Source organism: Triturus cristatus, chromosome 5_1 (genome assembly GCF_964204655.1).
Source record: "Triturus cristatus chromosome 5_1, aTriCri1.1, whole genome shotgun sequence".
In the NCBI taxonomy this organism is placed as follows: Eukaryota; Metazoa; Chordata; class Amphibia; order Caudata; family Salamandridae; genus Triturus; species Triturus cristatus.
This window is the reverse complement of record NC_140587.1, coordinates 429,036,052-429,059,998: the sequence shown is the minus strand read 5'-3', so window position 1 is coordinate 429,059,998 and position 23,947 is coordinate 429,036,052. Positions and strand designations below refer to the sequence as shown.

The 23,947-nt window shown below is 47.5% G+C and overlaps 1 protein-coding gene across 1 annotated transcript in view; it reads left to right on the top strand.

Moving 5' to 3' along the window:
- Positions 1-23,947, top strand: part of MTDH (metadherin) — a 381,806-nt gene that overhangs the window by 292,637 nt on the left and 65,222 nt on the right. Inside the window, exon 10 of the mRNA XM_085605211.1 lies at positions 3,810-3,926. Coding sequence (XP_085461337.1) covers positions 3,810-3,926 — 117 coding nt within the window. The remainder of the gene's footprint in view (positions 1-3,809; positions 3,927-23,947) is intronic.

Sequence of the window (23,947 nt, the reverse complement as noted above, 5' to 3'; positions counted from 1 at the left end):
TGATAAAGCCTTACTGCTTGCCCACACTACCACAAATAGAGAGTAAGGTTTTATCTACTTTTATCTCTGCCTACCTTTGGGGGTCCACTGGACTCTGTGCATTCTATACCTTACGTTGATATAGTCTATACAGGTCCAGCTTCCTACAAGTATCCATCATAAGAACAAGTTTGCTTACCTTTGTTATCTTTCTGGTGAATTATCTTTGTAACTTCAAATGACTCACTGCCTCTCACGTCCTTGTTCTCTGTGGAGTGTTTTTATTTATCATATTAAAAAGGCCCCAAACTGGACATCTGCACACTGGTACCTCCAGTTATTTTGTGCTGTTCGTCACGGTCAAGCTAGAAAAGGATGTCTGCTTGGAGGGGGTTGCGCTTTATATGCTGTTTCGCTATGTCACTTTGGGACCTTAATTTGGTATTAACCTTTAATGTGTGCTCCTTTCGAGCCTTTTCACAGCTCTATTCTGAGGTTATTGTCCTTGGAAGCCATGTTTATCATTGCAATTGCTGGGTACTTGCTGCAGGCATGGTTATTTCAACCTCCATACATTACCTTTTTCCTGACTAGCTGATGTATAGGACTTGTATATCCCTTTTATTAAAGTGATCTCCTGCTTCCATGTGGAGCAGTTTACTAAAACCCTTTGTTCTTTTCTTAACAGCATCCATCTAAAGCAGGGGTACTCACAAACTTTCTGTCGGGGGCCAAAATTACAGTGTGCTTAGTGACCGAGGGCCGCACTGGTAGGGGTGGAGTCAGTGGGGGGCGGAGCTAGAGTAAAAAAAAACCTTTCAAAACATCTGTCTCCCTTTCTCTCTGTCTCCCTCCCTCTCTGTCCCCCTCCCCCTCTCTCCCTCCATCTTCCTCCGCCTCCCTCTCCCTCTCCCTCTCCCTCTGTCCTCCGTCTCCCTCCCTCTCCCTCTGTCCTCCGTCTCCCTCCCTCTCCCTCTGTCCTCCGTCTCCCTCCCTCTCCCTCTGTCCTCCCTCTCCCTCCCTCCTCCGTCTCCCTCCCTCCTCCCTCTCCCTCCCTCCTCCGTCTCCCTCCCTCCTCCCTCTCCCTCCCTCCCTCGTCTCCCTCCCTCCCTCCCTCGTCTCCCTCCCTCCCTCCTCCGTCTCCCTCCCTCCTCCGTCTCCCTCCCTCCCTCGTCTCCCTCCCTCCCTCCCTCGTCTCCCTCCCTCCCTCCTCCGTCTCCCTCCCTCCCTCGTCTCCCTCTCCTTCCCTCTGTCTCTCTCATCTCCCTCTGTCCCCCTCTGTCCTCCGTCTCCCTCCCTCCTCGGTCTGTCTCCCTCCCTCTCTCTCTCCCTCCCTCCCTCTCCCTCCCCTCCCTCCCTCCCTCTCCCTCCCTCTCTCTCCCTCCCCTCCCTCCCTCCCTCTCCCTCTCTCTCCCTCCCTCTCTGAAAAAAAATCGGGAGAATGGGGCCTTGAGTCGGGTTACTGTCATGTATGGGCGTTGGAGGTGTGCTGCTGCAGAATCCGACATTTGAAACGCAAAATGCCAGTTTTTTTTTCCTTACGTTTCAGAAGCATTGAGCGCAGTGGCAGGCAGAGAGAGGGTGATGCAAGTGTTGTGCACTGGCCTGGCAGGTTTCTGGCAGTGCATACAACCCCTCCCTCCCCCCCCCCCCCCCCCCCCCCCCCCCTCCGTGCCAGCCCGGCGGGCTGAAACATCTTCCAGATACACACACAGCCGCCCCCGAGTACTTCACAGGTCTTTAAAAGACCATTCGCTTGTTGATGAGGCTTAGTTTTGCTTTTTCACCCTTTCCGCACCCATCGCCACTCTGATTATTGCTGGAAGAATTAGCACTCTACACAATACAAGCCCTGTCAGCTGAAACCCCCCGAGGAATCAGGTTTTTGCTTGCAGGAATCGGGAGGCGGGAGAATAGCCTTGAAATCGGTAGTCTCCCGCCTGAATGGGGAGGGTTGGCATGTCTGGGTACGATGTCTGCAAGGTCCGCGGGCCGCCAAGAAAGGCTTGCCGGGCCGCTGGCGGCCTGCGGGCCGTACTATGAGTATCCCTGATCTAAAGGATTGAGGTTTCACCATTTCAACGCATAACATGCCCTTAGCCTCTTTATTGATGGGACTAAGAATCAAGGAGTACTGTGTGGATTAACAGTTGCTGGGTTTGTAGATACAAAAAACAGACATGAAGGTTCTAAACCTCATCCAGGTAGATTGTCCTCTATCAAATTGATGTCTTGGCCAAAAAGGACCCTCCTCTGAACTTTGGGGCACATTCCACCAGAGCAAAGGCATCAAATACTGCTTTAGCTCTTGGCGTTCCCGGTTGGATGCATCTGGCCGGCAGCCACGTGGGCTCATGTCTATACCAGACGCTATTGTAGTCGTTCTCAAGTCTGCAAGCAGGCCATTTTGCCAAGAACTGAGTTTCTGCTGCAAGCCCAATCATCAGTCCCACCTCTTAGGCGAGAGTGTTGCTTTAGTATCAATTCACAAGTTAAGGAATCTGCAGATAGAAGTATCCATCAGAAGAATAAGTTAAACTTGGTAAGATTATGTTCAAGACAGGTGCGCTGTAGATACACATGCTTTGCATACTCCTGCCATTTGGTGTTGGGTCCGGATGTTTGCAAGTTGTTTTTCTTCAAAGAAGTCTTTTCCAGTCACTTGGTAAGGTTATTCTTGCTTCCGGTGATGATGCACACGGGCATTGATTCCATAGTTAGATTTTCTTTCCGCCATCGGGTTCGGACGTGTATTGCAGCGGTCCGATTCGAAACCATTAATCTGGACCTCTTCAGTACGCAATTCACGTACCCTCGTTGGTATTGTTTTTGATTGAATTTCCACCTGCTGCATGTCGAAAAACTCTGAAAACTTTCATTATCCAATCGGGGAATTCGGACCATGGGGTTTATTCTTTATCTGACCACAGATTCTTCACCTGCCTCGTCCCCATTATGTGGAGTGGACTCTTAGGAATTAGTAAGGTTTCAAGCTAACTTTCACACACTACTAGTGAAATTCTGTTCTATTGGTTGTACTCTGTCATTGGGTTCTGAATGGTCAAATGATTAAACTGACATCGTGCATACTTATGCTCATTTATGTGGCTCTGTATTGTCAAATCCGGAGGCGAGTGGAGCAGTTACGGGGCATGTAGTGACACAGGTTGGAGTTGAGGTGCTATTGTAAGTGGCCAGATTAGTCTGGCACCTGAGGAGATTCAAAAGAGGAAAGAGAGCATCACTGAAGGTAAATAACTTATTCATCTAGTACTAATTAATCACCATAGGGATGCTATTCTTTAATTTGAGGGACTAGAGTCTGTATGTAGTATTGCCTTTGCTGCTTTATCTTTTCTATAAATCATAGTGGTAGTCCTGGATTCAACAAATGTCTATTTTAGAACAAGGAACACCAGGCTTTCTTCGATCAGGCTCGTTGTTTATCTAATATTGTAAGTATTTTCATTTAAATATTGTACAAAATTGAATGGCTCTTTTTGTTTCCATTCCTAATAATATTCTGCTCTTGTGAATCTGTGCACCCTGTGATTCTGATGAAATAGTAACTTTTATTGTTTGCTGTCTTAACCTTAAGCATGCTTTAGATTAAGAAGACTGTGTTATACAGTGTTTCAGATTTATATTTTTAATTTACATGCTTAAGCGTTTTCCTAGGTCAACCTTTTTAGTTCATGCTTTTAAGCATTTGTTTAGATGAATGTTCTATGCTCATTTAGATTTGCGTGCTTGGTTTAGGTGAAGATATTAGTTGCAAGTTGAATGTCCATTTTAACTGTGTGATATGTTTATGTAAATTCTCTTCAAAGGATGGAGATGACCCGGACAGAGAGATTGGAGATGACTGCCAAGAAGAGCTCCCAGCAATCCAAACACAGGAGGTAGCTCCTCCTTTAAATGCCATAATAACTAGTGAGCCAGACGAGGTATGTGCCTTCATATCAAATACATTAACATCTCCTCTAAATAACATACTTTTCAATCAATATGAATGTCAATACAATAGAACTGAAAACCTCAATAAAACATTATCTCAAGGTGCAAGCAAATACACATCCAGCACTTGCATCCTAGTCAAGTTAGACCTACTTATTCAAAGTCCATTGCCTGTGGGTGGTACTAGAAAAGGGGCATTCATAAGACAAAAGAATGAGTGACCATTGAAAGACCTCCTCTCAACCTTGTCCCTTTTTCACACACTACTTAGATTTTTGCAAATCAGCCCGATTCTCTTACCCCAGCAGAACAAAATATATTGGCTCAAGTATTTGGAGACTGCTGTTTGAATAAACCTATCTAGAGAAAAGAACCTGAATTTCCTACATTTCTTTCTACCATGCTGCATGACTGCAGTTCTTCTATAATATTTTGCATCTGGTTTTCAGAGCTGTAAACTGTCAAACCGTTTTGCCTCTTACTAGTAGACTTATTCATGGCCCCAATCTTAAATCTTTCATTTTTGATAAGGCTGCATCAGTCATCTGGCTGCAGATGCAGGTGTAGGCGGTGATGCACTTCAGTTTTATATTTGGGCATTTGTCCATATATGGCTTAAGTATGGGGACTTCCTTTAGATGTCATCTATCTAAATGTAGACCTGTTAGAGATCATGATTGGCCTTATTTGGACTTGTTAGTAGAAGGTCTCACTCCAGCATCTTCTCCTGATGTGAACTCTTCTGGGTTGTAACTAGGGTGTTCTGTTTTCAGTGGTTTTTTTGTGTGGATGTCAGTGGTATTTTCTGTGTTTTTCAAACCTTTTGAAATATGTGCTTATCAGTGTTTATTCAGCTAATTGCCAAAACCTTGTCTAATGTTTCTACAGTGTTTACAAAACATGTTTTTTTTTTTGCTGTCATTGTTTTGCAGCGTGAATCCGTTTCTGGATTCACATGCTGCGCATTATTCCGCCATCTAGTGGTTGGGACCGGAATAGTCGTATTTTTTTTTTTTTTTTTTTTTTCTTGTTTTGGTCGCAGTCGACCACCATTTGGTGCCAGGTACGTCCCCTGTGTGACGTCAGACGGTATCCTGGAGGTCGACTTGGGTGGTAGCCATCGTCCGATTCTTTTTTTCCGCCGTTTGGTCTGGAAGCATGAAGGGAAGTTTGGAAGAAAGTATTGCGTTTTTCCTGAAAAAACTTCAAGAAGGAAGATAATCACCGAAAGTTCAACGGAACAACGTCGGATAACAACCTGAGGAACACTCCAGGACACAAATGGCGAGGTAGGGGCCATGGAGAAGACCCCCTTCAAATTTTGTCCGGCGTGCCATCACAAATACGCACAACGAGACCCAAACACCCTGTGCAACCTCTGCCTGCGTTCCTGCCGAAGAGACTCCGGAACCAGAGACAGGCCCACTACACCACAATGTCGCAGGCCTCGAAAAAACCTACCATGAGCGAAATGGGGTTCTCCAGCGACGAGGAGGAGCTTGCAGCTCCAGCAGAATTGACACACGAAGGTTCGGACGTCGAACTTATAGAAAAGGACACTGAAAAGAGACATGCCAATAAGAAGGTGAAGGAGTCAAAACAGAAGACGGAGAAGGTAAGAAACAAAGATCCGTCGGAACCGAAGGGCCATGATCCAAAGCCGGCAAAGGCAGCCTTGGCGCTGAACAAAAAGGCGATCGAAGGTCAGCCGCGATCAAAAGAAACCCACGGGACCCATCCAAAGGTCTCCGATGAGGGAAAATCACACAAGCCATCAAACACGGGTCGACAGCGCAACCGCGAAAAAAGGCGCGACGCCGAAAACAGTTGATGCCGAAAAGAAGAGAAAGTTCCCAGACTCAGACGCTGAGAGGGCCCTCGAAGTCCACAACAAAAGGAGAAGGCTCGAGGAAGAAATGGCTGCTCTCTTACAAAGGAAGAGGGAGTTCGACAAATCGTTAAAGGCTTTCCGAATCCCTAAAGCACTGGAAGCAGAACCAGAGAACGTCGACGCCGAAGAGGCAGAAGATGTCGAAGAGGAGAAAGACACTATCTTTAACTCCCCACCAACACTGGAACCTTGAAGCGGAGGCCCTGAGGAATACGGAAACTTACCGGAGGATAACGAGAACAAAGGAAACTTCGAAGACTGGAACTATCTCGACACGTAGAGTCCAGAAGAAGACATCTGCAGCTATCCCTCAAAAGCTATTAGTTGTGGGGTCTCATCAGGACTTAAAGATGTAGGGACATCTCGGAGTTCGATTGCGCAGCCGTGCAAAAGGTGTGCGCGACACGTGGTGAAAGAAAGCGAGAAATGCTCACAATGGGACCCAGCTGGGTGCCCAGTGGTGAGTAGTGGAGGCCGGCAATCTGTGGATGTTGGGCCTTGTAGTGTGTTTGAATCAACACTTCCCTGATGGGTGAGGAATTGCGGGATATTCAGAATAACAATATCAGCGGGACGATCCTCCGCGTGAAGACAAGAGCAGCGTGAGTCTGCTTTGTTTAAAGGTCACAAAAAGAAAGCAAACCATTACACAGCGCCTATCATTGTATAGGGCTGCTGTTCACACTGTGCATACTTGTTAATGGTCGACTTGTTTTGAAATTTGGAAACCTTAAAAAAACTGTCGCAATTTTCACTATTGTTCTAGGTTCCTGCGTTCACTTGGGACACTACGCACATGTGTTTTGGATCTTTCCTATGTACTTATTCCTTTTTATGTTTGAAACATAGATACAACTGTCAAATACTGGAACATCGGTATATGTGGTTTCTTCTTCTTCTTCCTCCTCTGACCGCAACCCAGCCCTTCATATTGCGATTTCGCACACTATTATCAATATTGATTTTATTAGTCCACAGGAACTACTGTTGCTCAACAGATATGGCCACCAACAGTGGGACGAAATTGAGGAGTTTATCAACAAACTCCCAGAGGATGACAGGAAAAGAGCAAAGGCAGTAATCCAAGAGTGAAAAAACATAGTCAACACATGCCTAAAATCTACACTAGAAGCAGAAGATTCCGCAAGCAGGCAAATGTGCACAGGAACCATACTCCGAAGACATGCCTGGCTCAGGATATCTGGATTCAAGCAAGAAGTTCAGACAATAATAAATAGACCCTTTAACGGAGAGGAGCTATTTGGAAAAGAAGTGGATGAATCACTACAACAGATTAAAAAGGACAATGAGACAGCAAGGGCAATGGGGGCCCTACAACAAAGAGGTTCTTTCAAAGAGGTGGCTTCTCTAACAGAAAGACCACCGGAAGAGGTAGCTTCAGCCAACAGCCACCCCAACAAGGCCAGGGGCAAAACCCTAAACAGCAAACTAGTCGGCAATCGAGCTACCGGGGATGGCAGCATCAGAAACAGCCCTTTCGAGGGCCAGGTAACGGGAGAGGAAGAGGCCAAACTTCCAGAGGGAGAGGAAATGGCTCGAACTGACTCCAACACAAGAAGGGACCCACAGAAGACACCAGTGGGGGGAAGATTATCCCTTTACCACAATCAGTGGAAAGGGATTACAACAGACAAATGGAAACTAAATTTGATACAACATGGATATTGATTAGAGCTAACAAACACTCCTCCTGCAAATCCTCTAAAAACAAAGACTATCGCATTCAGAACAGACTCTGGTAAACACAGAGATCAAATAACTGTACCAAAAACTGGCAATCGAAAGAGTACCAAAACAAGAATGGCACACAGGAAACTACTCCCCATACTTCCTGGTACCAAAACGGGGCCTAACCTTAAGGCCAATCATGGACTTACGATTCATAAACAAATTCATACAGACTCAACACTTTAAAATGTGCACACTTCAAGAAATAATACCACAAATGCAAAAAGGGGATTTCTTGGCAACACTAGACCTCAAAGACGCTTATCTGCACATCCCAGTTAACAAAGGACACAAAGTATCTACAGTTCCTACACAACGGAACACACTACCAGTTCAAGGTACTACTGTTCGGAATAAAATCAGCTCCACGGGTGTTCACAAAGTGCTTAGCAGCGGTGGCCGCACACCTAAGAAAAGACAAGGTCCACGTATACCCCTACTTGGATGACTGGCTAATAAGGGGACGTACAAAACAAATATGCCTCCTTCACGTCCAGAAGACAATTCAGACAATGGAAAATCTGGGTTTCTCAATAAACCACAAGAAATCTTCAATCACCCTGGAAAAAGAAAAAAGATTTCTAGGAGCAAGACTCAATGCAAAAGATGCAAAGGCTTATCCCACAGGAGAGGATACAAGCCATCTACAACGAGACAGCCCTTTACCACAAGGGACAGTCTCTGACAGTGAGGAAGGTGATGAAACTAATGGGTATGATGGCATCATGCATCCCACTCATTCCTCGCGCTCGCCTACACATGCGCCCATTCCAGGAATGGCTCACCAACAGCTGGTCGCAAGCCACAGGGAGTTGGGAGGATCTAGTGGTGGTTACACAAGGGGTGCAAGCACAGACAAAATGGTGGGCATCCAACAACATAGCACAGGGGAGATCTTTTAGGGACCCAACTCAATCTGTGACAATCACAACAGATGCATCCCTCAACGGATGGGGGGCACATCTAAACAAGCTAAAAATATATGGACAATGGAGCGAGGAGAACTCTATGAAACACATCAACTACCTAGAGTTGAAAACTGTTCTTCTGGCAATAAAGGCGTTCCAGAAACATATTCAGAAGAGAACAATCCTGATACAGACAATACTACCACAATGTTCTACCTCAACAAGCAAGGTGGGACAAAGTCCTTTCCCCTGAGCAAACTCGCACAGGAAATATGGCATTGGGCAATACCGCAGGACATACATCTGCAAACTGTACATTTAGCTGGAGTAGACCACATCACAGCAGACCAACTGAGCAGACAGAACTGCTCTTGCGAATTTGAGCTGAAACCAACCGTAATCCAGTACCTATTTGGCATCTGGGGAACACCAGTGTTGGACCTATTTGCAACAGTACAGAACAAGAAATGCCAACACTTAGCCTCAAGGTTTCCACACCACCTGTCAAACGGACATGCGCTTTCACTAAACTGGCCTCAGACATTTGTTTACGCCTTTCCACCAACACCCCTGATGCAAAGGGTACTGCAAAGGGCAAAAGACCCAGGGACAAACATGATTCTCATTGCCCCTCATATGCCAAGACAAACATGGTACTCAACCCTCCTGGAACTATCCAAGGGACAAATGATCAGGATCAAACCCGAATAGGACCTACTGACAGTACAACAGGGTCAGATCTGTCACCCAGAGCCAGCAACGCTACAACTAACAGTCTGGCGCATGAATACATAGAATTTGGTCATCTCAATCTACCACCGCGAACCATGGAGATACTCAGAGGCAGGAAAGCAATCCACAAGAAAATGCTATACATCAAAGTGGAAGCGGTATACCACATGGTGCATCGCCAACAACAAAACCAGTATCATACAAAGACAAGACACATATTTAACTTGCCTCTGGGACAGCGGCATACATTTCTTAAGCCTAAAGGTGCACCTGGCTGCCACAGTGGCATACACAAGAGGAGAATCATGCAAAGTTTTTTCACAAGACCAGTCATAAAAAGATTCTAAGAGGGAGCAAAAAGGATAGCTCCACCAAGAGCCGCACCAGAACCAACATGGAGCTTAAATACCGTACTTTCCCAACTGATGGAAGGACATTTTGAGCCCAAGCACAAAGCAGACATGAAGCATATCACCCTAAAGACAGCTTTTCTCATAGCGATTACATCACTACGCAGAGTGAGTGAATTACAAGCTTTAACAATACAGGAACCCTACTTGCAAATCCACAAGGATTAGGTAGTCTTAAAGACCAACACACAGTTTCTACCAAAGGTGGTATCTAAATATCACTTAAATCTGAACATCCTGCTACCAGTATGCTTAGAAAAAATTCCACAAACTAAAGCAGAAAGAAGCCTCCATTCCTTGGATATGAGGAGGGCGTTACTATACTATCTGCAAAAAACAGGAACAAAACAATTATTTGTGGCTTACTCCCACACCAACACAGGATCTGCAATCACAAAGACAACAATTGCAAGATGGATAGTACAAACTATTCAAATGTGTTACAAAAAGGCCAATAAGGAACTAACAATGCAACCTACAGCGCGCTCCACTAGAAAGAAAGGAGCAACGCTAGCATTTATGTCCAACGTACCCATCGGTGCCATCTGCATGGCAGCAACAAGGGCATCACCACACACCTTCACAAGGCATTACTGTGTGGACATACAAATGAATAAGGAAGCTCAAATTGAAAATAAAGTGCTACACCACCTGTTTGCAAAAACTTCTTTGCACCAAAGCCTCCCCAGGATGGGAGAAACTGCTACATATTCTAATGCACCGCATGTGAATCCAGAAAAGGATTCACGCTGCAAAACAAAATGGTTACTTACCAGTAGGAGTAGTTTTGCAGCTTGAAGAGTTTTCTGGATTCACATGCGACCTACCCATGCAAAGGCAACATACAGGTGCAAAGGAAAAGACTACATCAATGTTTATTAAGGACCATCAGAAGGATTTCAAAACAAAGTAACACCGAAAAAAGAATCCAAAGATGGCTACCACGCACGTCGACCTCCAGGATACTGTCTGATTTCACACCGGGGACGTTCCTGGCACCAAATGGTGGTCGACAGCGACCAAAACAAGATGGGGAAAAAAGACCATTCCGGAGCCAACCACTAGATGGCGGAATAATGCACAGCATGTGAATTCAGAAAACTCTTCAAGCTGCAAAACTACTCCAATTGGTAAGTAACCATTTCGTTATAAAACACAAGTAGCTGTGCAGGGTATGTAGTGGTATCCCCTTATCAATGTGTCCAATGGAGTCGTGCTTTTTTAAGCATAGAAAATGTTTTTGCGCTCGCAAAGCATTACCACTCACTCACTCTCTCAGGAGTCATGAATTGGAGAAGAAAGAGTTCTAATTCAAATGTTTTAATAAATTCCTGGACACCGAGGTCATACACCTACTTTTTAGAGGTTGTCAAAACTGACAACCGCATACTACCTTGTGAAACCTTTAACATTTTGTATTACACCGGATTAATTTGTAGCCCTACATTGTAGGGTACTGGTTGTGCTGTTATTATGTAGACCTTCATAGCTGCCAAGTGTACCCATAGCAAATATCTCACTTTATCAATCCTGACCTTTTAACAGACATCACATTATATTCTGGAACTTGACATTTTGCTGTTTACATTGTAAGTACGGGCTCAAAATCACACTAATAAAGTGCAGTTGGGATAAAAGCCAGGATTAGCTGAAGGTATCAAATAAACCACTGAGACACCTTGCAGCTATGAATGTTGTTATCTGGAAAGCCTTGTCGTGTTTTCACCACAGTCCCATGTGCTTGGTGACGGCACATTTTCACAGGTAGGTGCTATAAATCACTTACTAGAGCTGATGTATGTGAGACGCTGGCCCTGGTATATGATGTCCACTTATGTAAGTGGGCACCTTGCACCAGTCCAGACAACCCTTATGGTGATTTAAGAGGTCTTCGACAACCTTACAAAGTCTCTAAGTGGTAGCTGTGGAGACCAGCCGTTAGGCTTAGTCCAGAAGGAGTGTAAAGCAGCTTGTTTTACCAGAATGTAATCTTATAGTATAGATTAAGTGAAAAAGAACCGCACAAAGTATTTTTAAAAATGTGCATCATATAATACTCTCTATCTCTTACCCGGAGATATGCACAATACTTTGCAAAGAAACACAACAAATAGCACATAATACACAGTGGACCCCAGGGGGGGACCAAACCATAAATTAAGAAAGTGATATAAGAGCCACGAGTCTGTTCAAGACAAGGTTGAGAGGACGTAGAAGTGCTGGGGACCCAAGGAACCACCCAAGGTGAGTGACTAGGAATCCCACAGAGCGTGTGCAGTGTGGGAACACGACCACGTGCTCAGTAAAAGTCTACTTGTAAGTTGCAGTTGGGTTTTTAAAGATTAAGGACCCTTCCCAGTGGACCGTGAAGAAACCCAGTGGAAGACCAAAGGTTGGAGAGCCACCCCGCCCGTGGATACCCTAGGACCCACGTTACCTACACCAGGGAAGCCTGGTGTGTACGTGTGAATTAGTGTCAGAAACTGCAGTTGAACCCAGTAGAGGACTTCAGAAAAGTGCTGCTGCTGAAGGAGAAAGTGTCTGGCGGAATCCGAAGGTGGATTCTAGATGAGAGGTACTCAAACGGGGACAGTATGTCACTCAGGAGTGACCAGCAGTCTTTGAAGATGAATGCCCTTCAATATCTGATGTTGCAGGGGAGAGGACAATGACCTTGACTCTGCAGCTCTGAGGACCAGGTGACGCTAAGGTCAACCAGGAGCCGTGCATGAGCTGTCCCACGAAGGATGTCGAGTGCTGAGGTGTCTGTGTCCGACGGGAGCACCAACAAGCCTTGACAAATGCAACCAACACAGGAGCTGAAGAAGCAACGTCGTGACCAGCAAGGTCCAGGGGACTCGCCACTAGCAGGGGAGTCAGGGCAGGCTAGGAGCAATCAGGGGTGCCCAAGAGAAGCAAAGGTAACCCTCAAATGGACCCAGAGGCACTGGAGTCGCGAGAGGACCTCAAGCAGCTCACCAAAAGGTGCAGGCCACGATGCACACAATGCGGTCTGGCCCAAGATTCTGGTCACTGGAAGTGATCGAGGTTGGGGCTATTTGGAGCCCGAAGATCTTCTTGGAAGGGAGCCAACCAGCCTTTCCAACTGCATGTTGACACAGTGCACAGGAGTTCGGTTACTGCAACCCCCACGAGGCATACTGGCCTCAAACTTGGTGGCAATCCTCGGGATCTGTGGAGAACCACCACCTGTGTTGCAGTGCCTTTGGATTCCAAAGGAGCTCAGATCAGCAGACCGGTCGACTTAGTTGTGGTGCCTGCGAATGCAAGGGAGTGACTCCTTCACTCCAAGGAGATTCCTTCAGGTATCTTTGATGCCCACAGGCTTTGGAAGGTTCCTGTATGGTGCACAGGCACAGTCGAAGGGAGACGAAGTTGAGCCCAAACGAAGTCCTAGACGGTAGAAGGAGTGTCTGATCTGAATCTTATCCCATGACGAATCTAGGGACCTACACCCAGGTAAGCACTTAAGTACCCTAAGGAAAGCGTTAGGAGGATTCAGGGGACCCTCCCAGGGAAGGGTCTGGACAGTGGGGAGGTTACTCCCATGTCCTTTGTCCAGTTTCGCGCATGAGCCAACGGCTCCCAGGACTGGTTTGAACTGGACGATGCATGGGGACACCAAATGTGCTCCTCATGCAGACTGAGTGGCGCTGGCAAGCGCACCCACCCTGCCCCAATACACTAAATCCTGTCTGGGAGGTGGTCACACCTCCCTGTGACAGTATGCCTATTGTTCTGCCTTCCCCTGCTCGAGCTTGGCTCAGCAGCAGGAGGGCAGAATCGTGTCGCTTGTCGGCAGCAACCATTTTGTGCTGTCCGGGTCTGGAAGCCTGGTACTGGGGACATGGAGAGCCTAATGGAGGGCTCTTTCTGTGATTGGAATCATACCTCCCACCCGTTTACAGTGTAGGGGTATGATTCCAACATGTTTGATACCAAACATGATAGGATTTGTTGCAGCCAGTTTCAAGATGGTCATCGCGTAATTATGTGGTGCCCCTCTATATGGTACATGGCTGCTTGATTGACACCCTGGGAGAATGGACTCTGTATGCTGTAGGGGTGTCCTGCTCATGCAGGGTCACCCTCTCACTTAGAACCAAGCACCCTGCCTTCAGAATTGCAAAAACCTGCTATGGGGGTGACTTCTAGGTTTTAAGTGCAGTGACCCTAGATATAGGAAACCTATATCTTTTTGTAAGTGTTGCTTGTACCAGCTTACACAGGCTGCAATGGCAGGCCTGTAGTTCCATTTTGAATGGTCTCCCATTGGTGAAATAATGCATGCTTCAGCCCATGGGGTACCTCTGGGGTACCTATGCCCTGGGTACCTTAGTACCATATACTAGGGACTTATAAGGGTACCCCTGTATCCAATATAGGATGCACCTAAGTACTAAACATAACAATTTATGGAGAAAGCAGATACTGGGGTCCTGATTAGCAGGATCCCAGTCAGACTAGTCGATAACAGCTTAGCACCAGGCAAAAAGTGGGGGTAACCATAGAAGTTGATCCTACTTTCCTGCAATATATCAAAATGTTTTACCCATTCTATGTCTGTGGGTAAATGTGATTGTACGTTTTGGCCAATATTCTTATGAACCAGTTATTTCACCAAACAGTGACAATTACAAACTGCCAAACAATCAAATATGATCTTAATATTCACAGATTTTCTACAGTATATAAAAATAATTAATCAAGTCAGCTGGAGAGAGGTTACAGTCGCCCAAGTTGCAGGGAAGACTAGTCCGGCCTCTGAGGAACTAACAAACCACCACCTGTGTTGCAGAGCCAAGCGATGTCCATGGGACAACAGGATTAGCAAACCGGTCGTCGACGTAGAGGTGCCTGCGGATGCAGGGAAGCGGCTCTTATACTCCAAGGGATATACCTTCTGACTGGGATGAAAGCGGAGTCCTTGGTGACTTAGGATGCACGGCCACAAAGTTGCAGAACTTGAAGAAACACAGGGGCGAAGATGCAGCAGGAATCTTCAGGCTGAAAGCAGTCTGGTCTTTGGTCCTGGCTTGAAGAGCAGCAGAGTTCCAGTGTCCACCAACAGAACTGTCTTTGGACAGTCTTCAGACAAAAGGCAATCGGAGCTAGACATTGTTGGGCCTTATCTATTCACCCATCCTCAGGGGAGTCCTTAAGCAACCCTAAAAAGGGGGAAGGACCCACCTATCAGAGGTCCTAGCCAGTCAGATGCTCCCAGGGGACAAGATTTAACATGGCAGAATCAAGTGGCCACATGGAGGAGCTCTGGGCACCTCCCTAAGTAGGTGCTGGACAGGGGGTGGACACACCCCTGTCCTTTTGTGTGGTTTCTCAACAGAGAGAGAACCAAGGGCTGCCGAACTGGGCAAAACTGGTTTATGCATGGAGGGCACCAAATGTGCCATTCAATGCAGTCTGGTGTTGCTTGGAAGCATCCCCACCCTAATTAATTCTCAATGAGGTGGCTCCACCTCTCCTTCGCAGGAAATCCTTTGTTCAGCTTCACCTGCTTGAGTTCAGGTCATCAGCAGTTGGCAGGACACTGTCTAGGGTCGGCAACAGCGCTGGCTGGCAGGCCGGCCTTGTAAGGCTACACAGGTAGGCATGGGGGGGTTTTGTAGCGCTATGTTTATATGGAGTGTTCTTCCCGCTAGTCTTATTCTTCTGCCATGGCGTTTTTTTTTAATGTTTTTGCACAGCTTCAGATTTGGTTCAGTTCATGGTTCTCCCTGGGTTTCCTGTTGTGTTTTCTTCCTCACCCTCCATTTCTAGCAAGCGGTCTTTCTTTTTCTTATGCAGACAGCTTAGTCAGGGATCTTTCTTGAAATCGATTCACAGAGCCTCCTCGGGGATGGAATTGCAGACCCTCCCGCTGGATGGAATTGCTTGGGTATCTCATTCAAAGGTAAGGAATATGCGGCTAGACGTCTATCAGATGAATAAGTAACTTACTTTTGGTAATGCCTTATCTGGTAGAGACTAGATCTAGCCACAGATTCCTTACCGACCCACCCTTCCTTTCCGCTCTCTGCAAACTGATTCTCCTTTTCTTCTCCTTTTCTATGCACCCTCTTGCCTTTCGTTGGTTACAAAAAAAAAAAGTCAACCAAACAACCAATAATATTTAATAATATATGTAAGCATCTTTAATAAAGTGGATTCTCGGGGGCTGAGCTTGCCTGACTTCAATATGGCCACATAATTAGCCCTCTCTGCCGTCCCGGCACAATCCTTCAGTATCCTGTTTGCAGCCCTTGCAGCACCTTAATCTTTAGTCACAGGGGCTTACAGCGTTTGCTGCATTGTTGTGTGGGCCTGAAAGTTATCAACATGGGAAGGCGTCCTCCCTGCAGAAGCTAAGGCGGGGGGGCAGCGCAATCAGCATGGCCCTTTAGTCATCATGGTAATGTGGCTGATCAGACTATCCCTAATGCCGGGACTGTGTGTATCTCCAGTCAGGCGACATCTGCCCCGCAGAGAGCACCACAAGGGGTTTGCTAGGAGGTTTTGTTGTGGTTGTTTTTATTAGTTCCGAGAGTGATCTCTCCTGTTCTTAGTTCGTGTGCATTATGCAAGGGGGCTTAATCACCTATGTACAGTTAGGGTGGGTGGGTTTGTTCGAGCCGTACGAGGGGCACACACAGTTAACCAGTGTTGATTCTTGGACTGTTTTCAATTTGCATGTACACCATCTTAACTATTGTTCATCACCTATATGACTGGCCTGATTCCGATCCCTATTGGGGACAGTAAGGTGTGATTTGTAACATGGAATGTCAGAGGGTTAAATGACCACCGAAAAATCCAGAAAGTTGTGGGGTATTTGAAGAGGCACTGTGTGGATGTCGCCTTACTCCAAGCGACACACTTGCCAAGTAATAGTGGCAGGCTCACACACAAATACTTCCAAGGCAAGATCTGCGCTGCAGGGTTTACCACTCATGCTAGGGGGGTTCTAGTATGGATCAACCCTAAGTCAGGAATCACCCTGCTGGAGTCTGAAGCGGATCTCAACAGGAGATGCATCATAGGAAAATGCCAGAAAGAGGGTCCAATCTTAAGTGGTTAATGTGTACAGTCCCACAGTTTTATTGCTTATTAGGTAACCGACGCGTCCAGAATGTGAGTGCCACTCTTCTATTGGGTGGTGACTTTAACTGTATCTTAGATCCTGACTAAGACCGCTCCAAGAGCCCCCCACGGCGTCCTTCAGCTGCTGCTAATGCTATACATGGCCTGATGGAAGAGTTAAACCTGCTGGACGTTTGGACAAAGCGTTCGCCTGTCTGTGGGGATTAATTTACTACTCAGCTCCCCATGAAACTCACATCCGTATCGACTACTGGCTCATTGCTAGGAGTTTGTATTCAAATGTCACTGACTACCCCACTTACATGCTCGTATTCGGATTACTCTCCTTCACAATTAGATATTACGTTGCCCACCAGGCAGGCTGTCTCATTCCTCTGGAGATTCCCCCTTACTCACTGCTGGATCCAGTGTTCGCCTCTGAAATGTCGACAGCGATAGATATATTCTTTGAAAAGAAGATAAGTCCGGGCCCTCAGGGACAGGTTAGCGGAATTGAAATGTGACATCGTAACCTTTGAACACACTTTTCAGGAAACCAAAGATAAGCTACTGGGTGAGATAAGGGCAGCTCTAGAGGAATTTCAGGAGGCAGCTGATAGTGAAGTGAAACACCCTGGCAAGTATGCCACAGCCAGAGTGTATGGGGAGGGTGAACAGCCTGGGGCCTCACTGGGGACGCTGCTGCGCCCTAAGAGAGATGCAGACACTATTATAGAGATTCATGATGAGCAGGGACTCCCATTGCGAGTGTGTGCGGACATTGCAGATAGGTTTAGCAGATACTATGCTAAATTACAAGCATCGCAGGTGCCCCCTGATGAGCAAGCTATACTAGAATACCTCGAACACATCCTAATGACTTGGCTTACAAATGCACACAGAGAGCACCTGATTGCCCCTCTCACCCCTGGCGAGGTCAAGGCTGCGATTAAAAACTATGCGGCTCCTGGCTTAGATGAACTTAGTCAATTTTCACAAGACCTACCTGTGAGAAAGTGACTCTGTATATACTGTTCCCAAATAGGTACAGGGTGTACAGAGTCCACAGTCCCCAGAGGTTTGGCAGAGGTTAACGTTAGATATAACCTTACTCTCGAAAGTGGTAGCTTGGTCGAGCAGTAAGGCAGTATCAGAGGACAGCGTAAAGCATTTGTTGTACACAGTCAGCAAAATGATTTCACACACTCAATAACTGAACTCTAGGCCAATGGTTTATATAAAATATGTCCGTTTTATTTTAGAACCAACAATAGGAATTAAAATATACTTTCTCAGAATGAGATGCTTTATATAAATGCTTTTGCAATATGCAATTGGCTTTTGTAGAAAGTTACAAGTTGTTGCAATAGGCAACACAGTTTTAAACACAATAATGCATTGAGTTCAATGGAAGTTTCAAGTTATTTGCAATAGATTACTTTCAGGATTACTTTTGTGATTCCAGGACTGGATCCTAGATTCAGTCCTGGGACAGTGCTTAGAAACAAGCGATAAAAGTCGACTTAGTTACTACTAGGATTTTTAAGTAATATTTTGCTATTTTAAACATTTACAGAAGAAATTTCATAGAAAACAGTCAATGATTCCCTATGGAAGAAAATTTAAGTTGCAGGTATAGTATGTTCTCGCTACTTTTGTAATCCAGTACTGGGTGCCTAGACTCAATACTGGGACCTTTATCCAAAACAGGTAAGTAATTACGTTTGCATAATTTATACGATTTTTAAAGAATATTTAAAGTTTGCAGAAATCGACACTTAAAAGAAATTTCACAGAAAAACAGTCAATGATTTCCTATGGAAGAAAATTGGGTTACTGGTAAGTACGGTTGTGAGTATTTTTCAGAGTCAGTGCTGGGCACCAAGATCCAGCACTGGGAGCTCACCTAATAGCAGGTGAGTATTTTCGTTTTTGTTACTCGGCTGATTTTGTTGAATATTTTAAGTTTTGAAAACTCCACACTTAGAAGAAATTTCAGAAGAAACCAGTCAATGTTTCCCCCATGGAGAAAATTGAGTTATCGGTTTTAAGGTAAGTACTCGACTGGCACAGTTAAGGTACTGGGCATAGACTCAGGGGTCTCCCAGGGTCAGGTAGGTACAGTTGTTTCACCCTCAGCGGCACAGGGGCAGCCGGGTGCAGAGAGAGTTAGGCCCAATGTTATCCTATGAGAGGCAGGGGGGCCTTGGTTGGTTGCAGCTGACTAGCAGGCCACGCGGCCGTGGGAGCTGGGCTCCTGGTCACTTGCTCAGGGCAAATGGGGAAGTAGATAGGTGTAGAGGTTACACTGCCAGGGCCACTCGGGCGGCTGGGTGCAGGGTGCTTTTGAGCCTTTGGGCGCTCATTTGAAATCAATGGGAAAGCTCCGGTTTAGAAAGACCGCAAGCTCGGGGACGAAGATTCTTCAGGTGCCACCACCACTTTGAGAGGTAAGTTGGGTAGTTGGAGGATAGGTAGGTACCCCGGAGTTGGGCACAGGGTGCCGGGTGCAGGGGTGCCTTTTGGTGTTGCAAAATCTTACCCTCGGTTGATCGCGGTTGGGGGGGGGGGGTGACGGGGGGGTGACGGGGGGGTGGGGGGTACCTGGTTCTGAGGCTGCAGGCATCAGGAGCGTCGAGGGAATTCCTTGGGTGCCGGACTCGGGGTCACAGTCGCCGTGGGGTCGTCCTCATGGTCTTTGTTCACTCCGGCACAGGCCAGGCTTGGCGGGTGCAGTGTGTGAAGGGTTTGCGGTTCCAGGGATTAGAAGCAGATTTTGAGTAGAGCCTCTACTCATGGGAGTCCCAGGGGCTTAGAGCCAAAAGGTAGCCAGGTCCTCCGGGGTCTGTGAGGTTGCTGGCCACAAGAGATACTGGGTTGGAGCAGGAGCAGGTTCGAGGGTCGACAGGCCGGTAGGGCTGGGGCCAAAGCAGTTGGTGTCTTCCTCTTCTAAGCAGCTGCAGGGCAGGTCGTCATTCTTCTTGCTCTTCTTTGTATTTCGGAATCTGGGGAAGGAAGGTTCAGGGTGCCCCTAAATACTGGATTTAGGGGCGTTACAGGTAGGTAAAGGGCAGGGACCAATGGGTCCCTGTTCTGGGGTGGGTATACCTGATTGGGCAGGGCTCCCCATCTTCAAGATGGCGAGCGCAACGAGATGTGCTTCACCTCGCCTCCCCCACCTGAGGGGTGGGGTTGGCAGGCTAGCACATCCCCTGTCCTTTTTTGGGGTTTCCAGCCAAGCTTCCCACCAGAGTGGGGGTTGCAAGTGGCCTGGGGTAGCTCACAGAGGCGGCATGCCTTTGAAGCTTCCCCCTGCCCTTCCTGGGGGAGGAGATCTAGCACCTCACACAGGATGTGCATTGTTGCAGGCCCAGGAGAGCAGGGACTCTCCTACCCAGGGGTCCAGCAGCATGTCTGCTATGTGGCAGCCTAGGCAGCCTCTCAGACCAGACGTGGATTGTAGGTTAGGTTTCAGGGGGCATCTCTAAGATGCCCTCTGTGGTGCTTGGTACATTACATCCCACACTGGCATCAGTGTGGGTTTAATGTGCTGAGCAGTTTGATACCAAACTTCTCAGTCTTCAGTGTTGCCATTATGGTGCTGTGGAGTTTGTTTGCCGAGCTCTCAGCACCATGTACTCTTAAATGGCAGCACTGCACTTACAGGGCCCAGGAATGGACCTGGGTACTGTAGGGGCACAGGGCTCATGCTCCTGTTCCCACACCACTGGCACAGGGCACCCAGCTAGAGGGGTGGCTGATGTATGCCAGGGCAGTGTAGGTTGTGGGCATGGTACACAGGGATGTGTGCCATGTCGACTGTTTTGTCCTGTATCCAGACACTCAGCCTGCAAGGGCAGTGTGTGTGTGTTAGGGTACAGGGCCTCTAAGGGTGGCACAATGAGTGCTGCAGCCCTTAGAGGCCTTCCCTGGTCACAAGGCCCTGGGTACCTAGGGTACCATTTACCAGGGGCTGACATGTGGCCAGGGCTTGCCAATTTGGGTTGGAGATTTTGGTTTAGGGAAGGAACATAGGCCCTGGGCACCTGATTGGCAGGAGCCCAGGGCACACTCTGTTAAAGTACATTCAGCAATTCAGCAAAAAGTGGGGGCATACCATGCAAAAAAGATGGCACTTTCTCACAAACCCCCCCCTCCCCCCTAACGAAAGGTGATGAGACTAACCTTGTCCTATGGAGTCTTCATTGTCTAAGTGGTAGAACCTGGAAAGTCCATCTACATTGGCATGGGCAGTCCCTGGTCGGTGTTCCACTTCAAAGTCCATTCCCTGTAGGGAGATGGGCCACCTTAGTAGTTTTGGATTTTCCCCTTTAATCTGCATTAGTCATCTGAGAGGTCTGTGGTCAGTTTGAACCAGGAAGTGAGTACCAAACAAGTATGGCCTCAGCTTCTTCAGGGACCAAACCACAGCAAAGGCTTCCCTCTCAATGGCATTCCAACGCTGCTCTCTGGGGAGTAGCCCCCTGCTTATAAAAGCAACAGGTTGGTCTTGGCCTTCATCATTGGTCTGGGTTAGGTCCGATCCTATCCCTAGCTCAGAGGCATCAGTCTGCACTATGAACTGCTTGGCATAATCTGGAGCTTTTAGAATTGGTGCTGTGCACATTGCTTCTTTCAGGGTGTCAAAAGCCTTTTGGCAACTAACTGTCCAGTTAACATTCTCGGGCATCTTCTTGGAGGTGAGTTCTGTGAGGGGGGTCACAATGGACTCATATCCCTTCACAAACCTCCTGTAGTACCCAGTCAAGCCAAGGAATGCCCTGACTTGGGTCTGAGTTGTTGGAGCTACCCAGTCCAGGATGGCCTGGATCTTGGGTTGTAAGGGTTGTACCTGGCCTCCACCTACAAGGTGGCCCAAGTACACCACAGTGCCCTGCCCTATCTGGCATTTGGATACCTTGATAGTGAGACCTGCATTTTGCAGAGCCTCTAAAAACCTTCCCAAGGTGGATCAGGTGATCCTGCCAGGTGGAGCTAAAGACAGCAATATCATCAAGATAAGCTGCACTAAAGGACTCCAGCCCAGCCAGGACATGGTTCACCAACCTCTGGAAGGTGGCAGGGGCATTCTTTAACCCAAAGGGCATCACAGTAAACTGATAATGCCCATCAGGGGTGGAGAATGCTGTCTTTTCTTTTGCTCCTGGGGCCATGCCAATCTGCCAGTACCCTGCAGTTAAGTACAAGGTACTGAGGAATTGGGCTGCCCCTAATTTATCTATCCGCTCATCTGCTCTTGGAATAGGGTGAGCATCTGTCTGGGTGAGCATCTGTCTTGGTGACAGAGTTGAGTCCTCTATAGTCCACACAGAACCTCATCTCTCTCTTTTCACCTTGTTGATGAGGTTTGGGGACCAGAACCACTGGGCTAGCCCAGGGGCTCTCAGAGGGTTCAATGACCCCTAACTCCAGCATCTTGCTGACCTCAGCTTTGATGCTTTCCTTGACTTGGTCTAACTGGCAGTAGATGTTGTTCTTGACAGGTGCACTGTCACCAGTGTCCTCATCATGGGTACACCAGTTTGTCAGACCAGGGGTCAGGGAAAAGAGGCTAGCATACTGTTGCAAGACTTGCTTGCAGTTAGTCTGCTGTTGGGCAGAGAGGGTGTCTGAAAAGACCACACCATCTACTGACCCATCTTGTGGGCTATAGGAGAGGAGGTCAGGGAGAGGTTCACTCTCTGCTTCGTGTTCCTCATCAGTCACCATCAGCATGGTGATGGCAGCCCTGTCATTGTAGAGCTTAAGGCGGTTCACATGGATAACCCTTTTGGGTGACCTGCTAATGCCCAGGTCAACTAAATAGGTGACCTCACTCTTCCTTTCTAGGATAGGGTAAGGGCCACTCCATTTATCTTGGAGGGCCCTTGGTGCCACTGGCTCCAAAACCCACACCTGTTGCCCAGGTTGAAATTCAACCAGTGCAGCTTTTTGGTCATACCAGTGCTTCTGGAGCTCCTGGCTGGCCTCAAGGTTCTTGGATGCTTTTTCCATGTACTCTGCCTATCTGGACCTGAGGCCAAGCACATAGTCCACTATGTCTTGTTTGGGCTCTTGAAGAGACCTCTCCCAGCCCTCTTTTACAAGACAAAGTGGTCCCCTTACGGGATGACCAAACAGAAGTTCAAAGGGTGAGAAACCTACTCCCTTCTGTGGTGCTTCCCTGCAAGCAAAAGACAGGCATGGTAACAGGACATCCCATCTCCTTTTGAGTTTTTCAGGGAGACCCATGATCATACCTTTCAATGTCTAGTTGAATCTCTCAACAAGGCCATTGGTTTGTGGATGGTAGGGTGTAGTAAACTTGTACTGCACTCCACACTCCTTCCACATGTGTGTCAGGTAAGCAGACATGAAGTTGGAACCGCTGTCTGAAACCACCTCCTCAGGAAACCCTTCCCTGGTGAAGACACCCAGGAGGGCCTTGGCTACTGCAGGTCTGTAGTAGTCCTAAGTGGAATTGCTTCAGGGTACCTAGTAGCATGATCCACTACTACTAGAATACATTTGTTCCCTGAGGCTGGGAGGTTCAAGTGGACCCACAATGTCCACTCCTACCCTTTCAAAGGGTACCCCCACCACTGGTAGTGGGATGAGGGGGGCCTTTGGGCGGCCACCTGTCTTGCCACTGGCTTGACAGGTAACACAGGAGCTGACAAACTCCTTCACCTTTTGGTGCATCTGGGGCCAGTAAAAGTGACTCACTAGCCTTTCCCAAGTTTTGGATTGCCCCAGATGTCCAGCTAGGGGGATGTCATGAGCCAAATTTAGGAGGAACTCCCTCTACTTCTGTGGCACTACCACCCTCCTGGTGGCTCCAGGAGTGGGGTTTCTTGCCTCAGCATACAGTAATCCCTCTTCCCAATAAGCTCTGTGGGTACCACTGACATCTCCCTTTGCTTCGGAAACAGCTTGCTGCCTCATGCTTTCAAGGGTGGGACAGTCTCACTGACCCTGGCACAGCTCTTCCCTAGAGGGTCCCCCTGGGCCCAAGAGTTCAACCTGGTAAGGGTCAAGCTCCATGGGCTCAGTTCCCTCAGGGGTATCCAAATACTCTCCCTGTGGAGAGGGGTCCTGAATGTGTTGCTGTACAGAAGCTGGTTCCCCAGTCTTCTTACCTTTTCTCTTGGTTGGTTGGGCCATTATTTCAGGCTCCAGACCTACTTTTTCACCCTTCCTCTTGCTCTGTGCTCTGGTTTGCA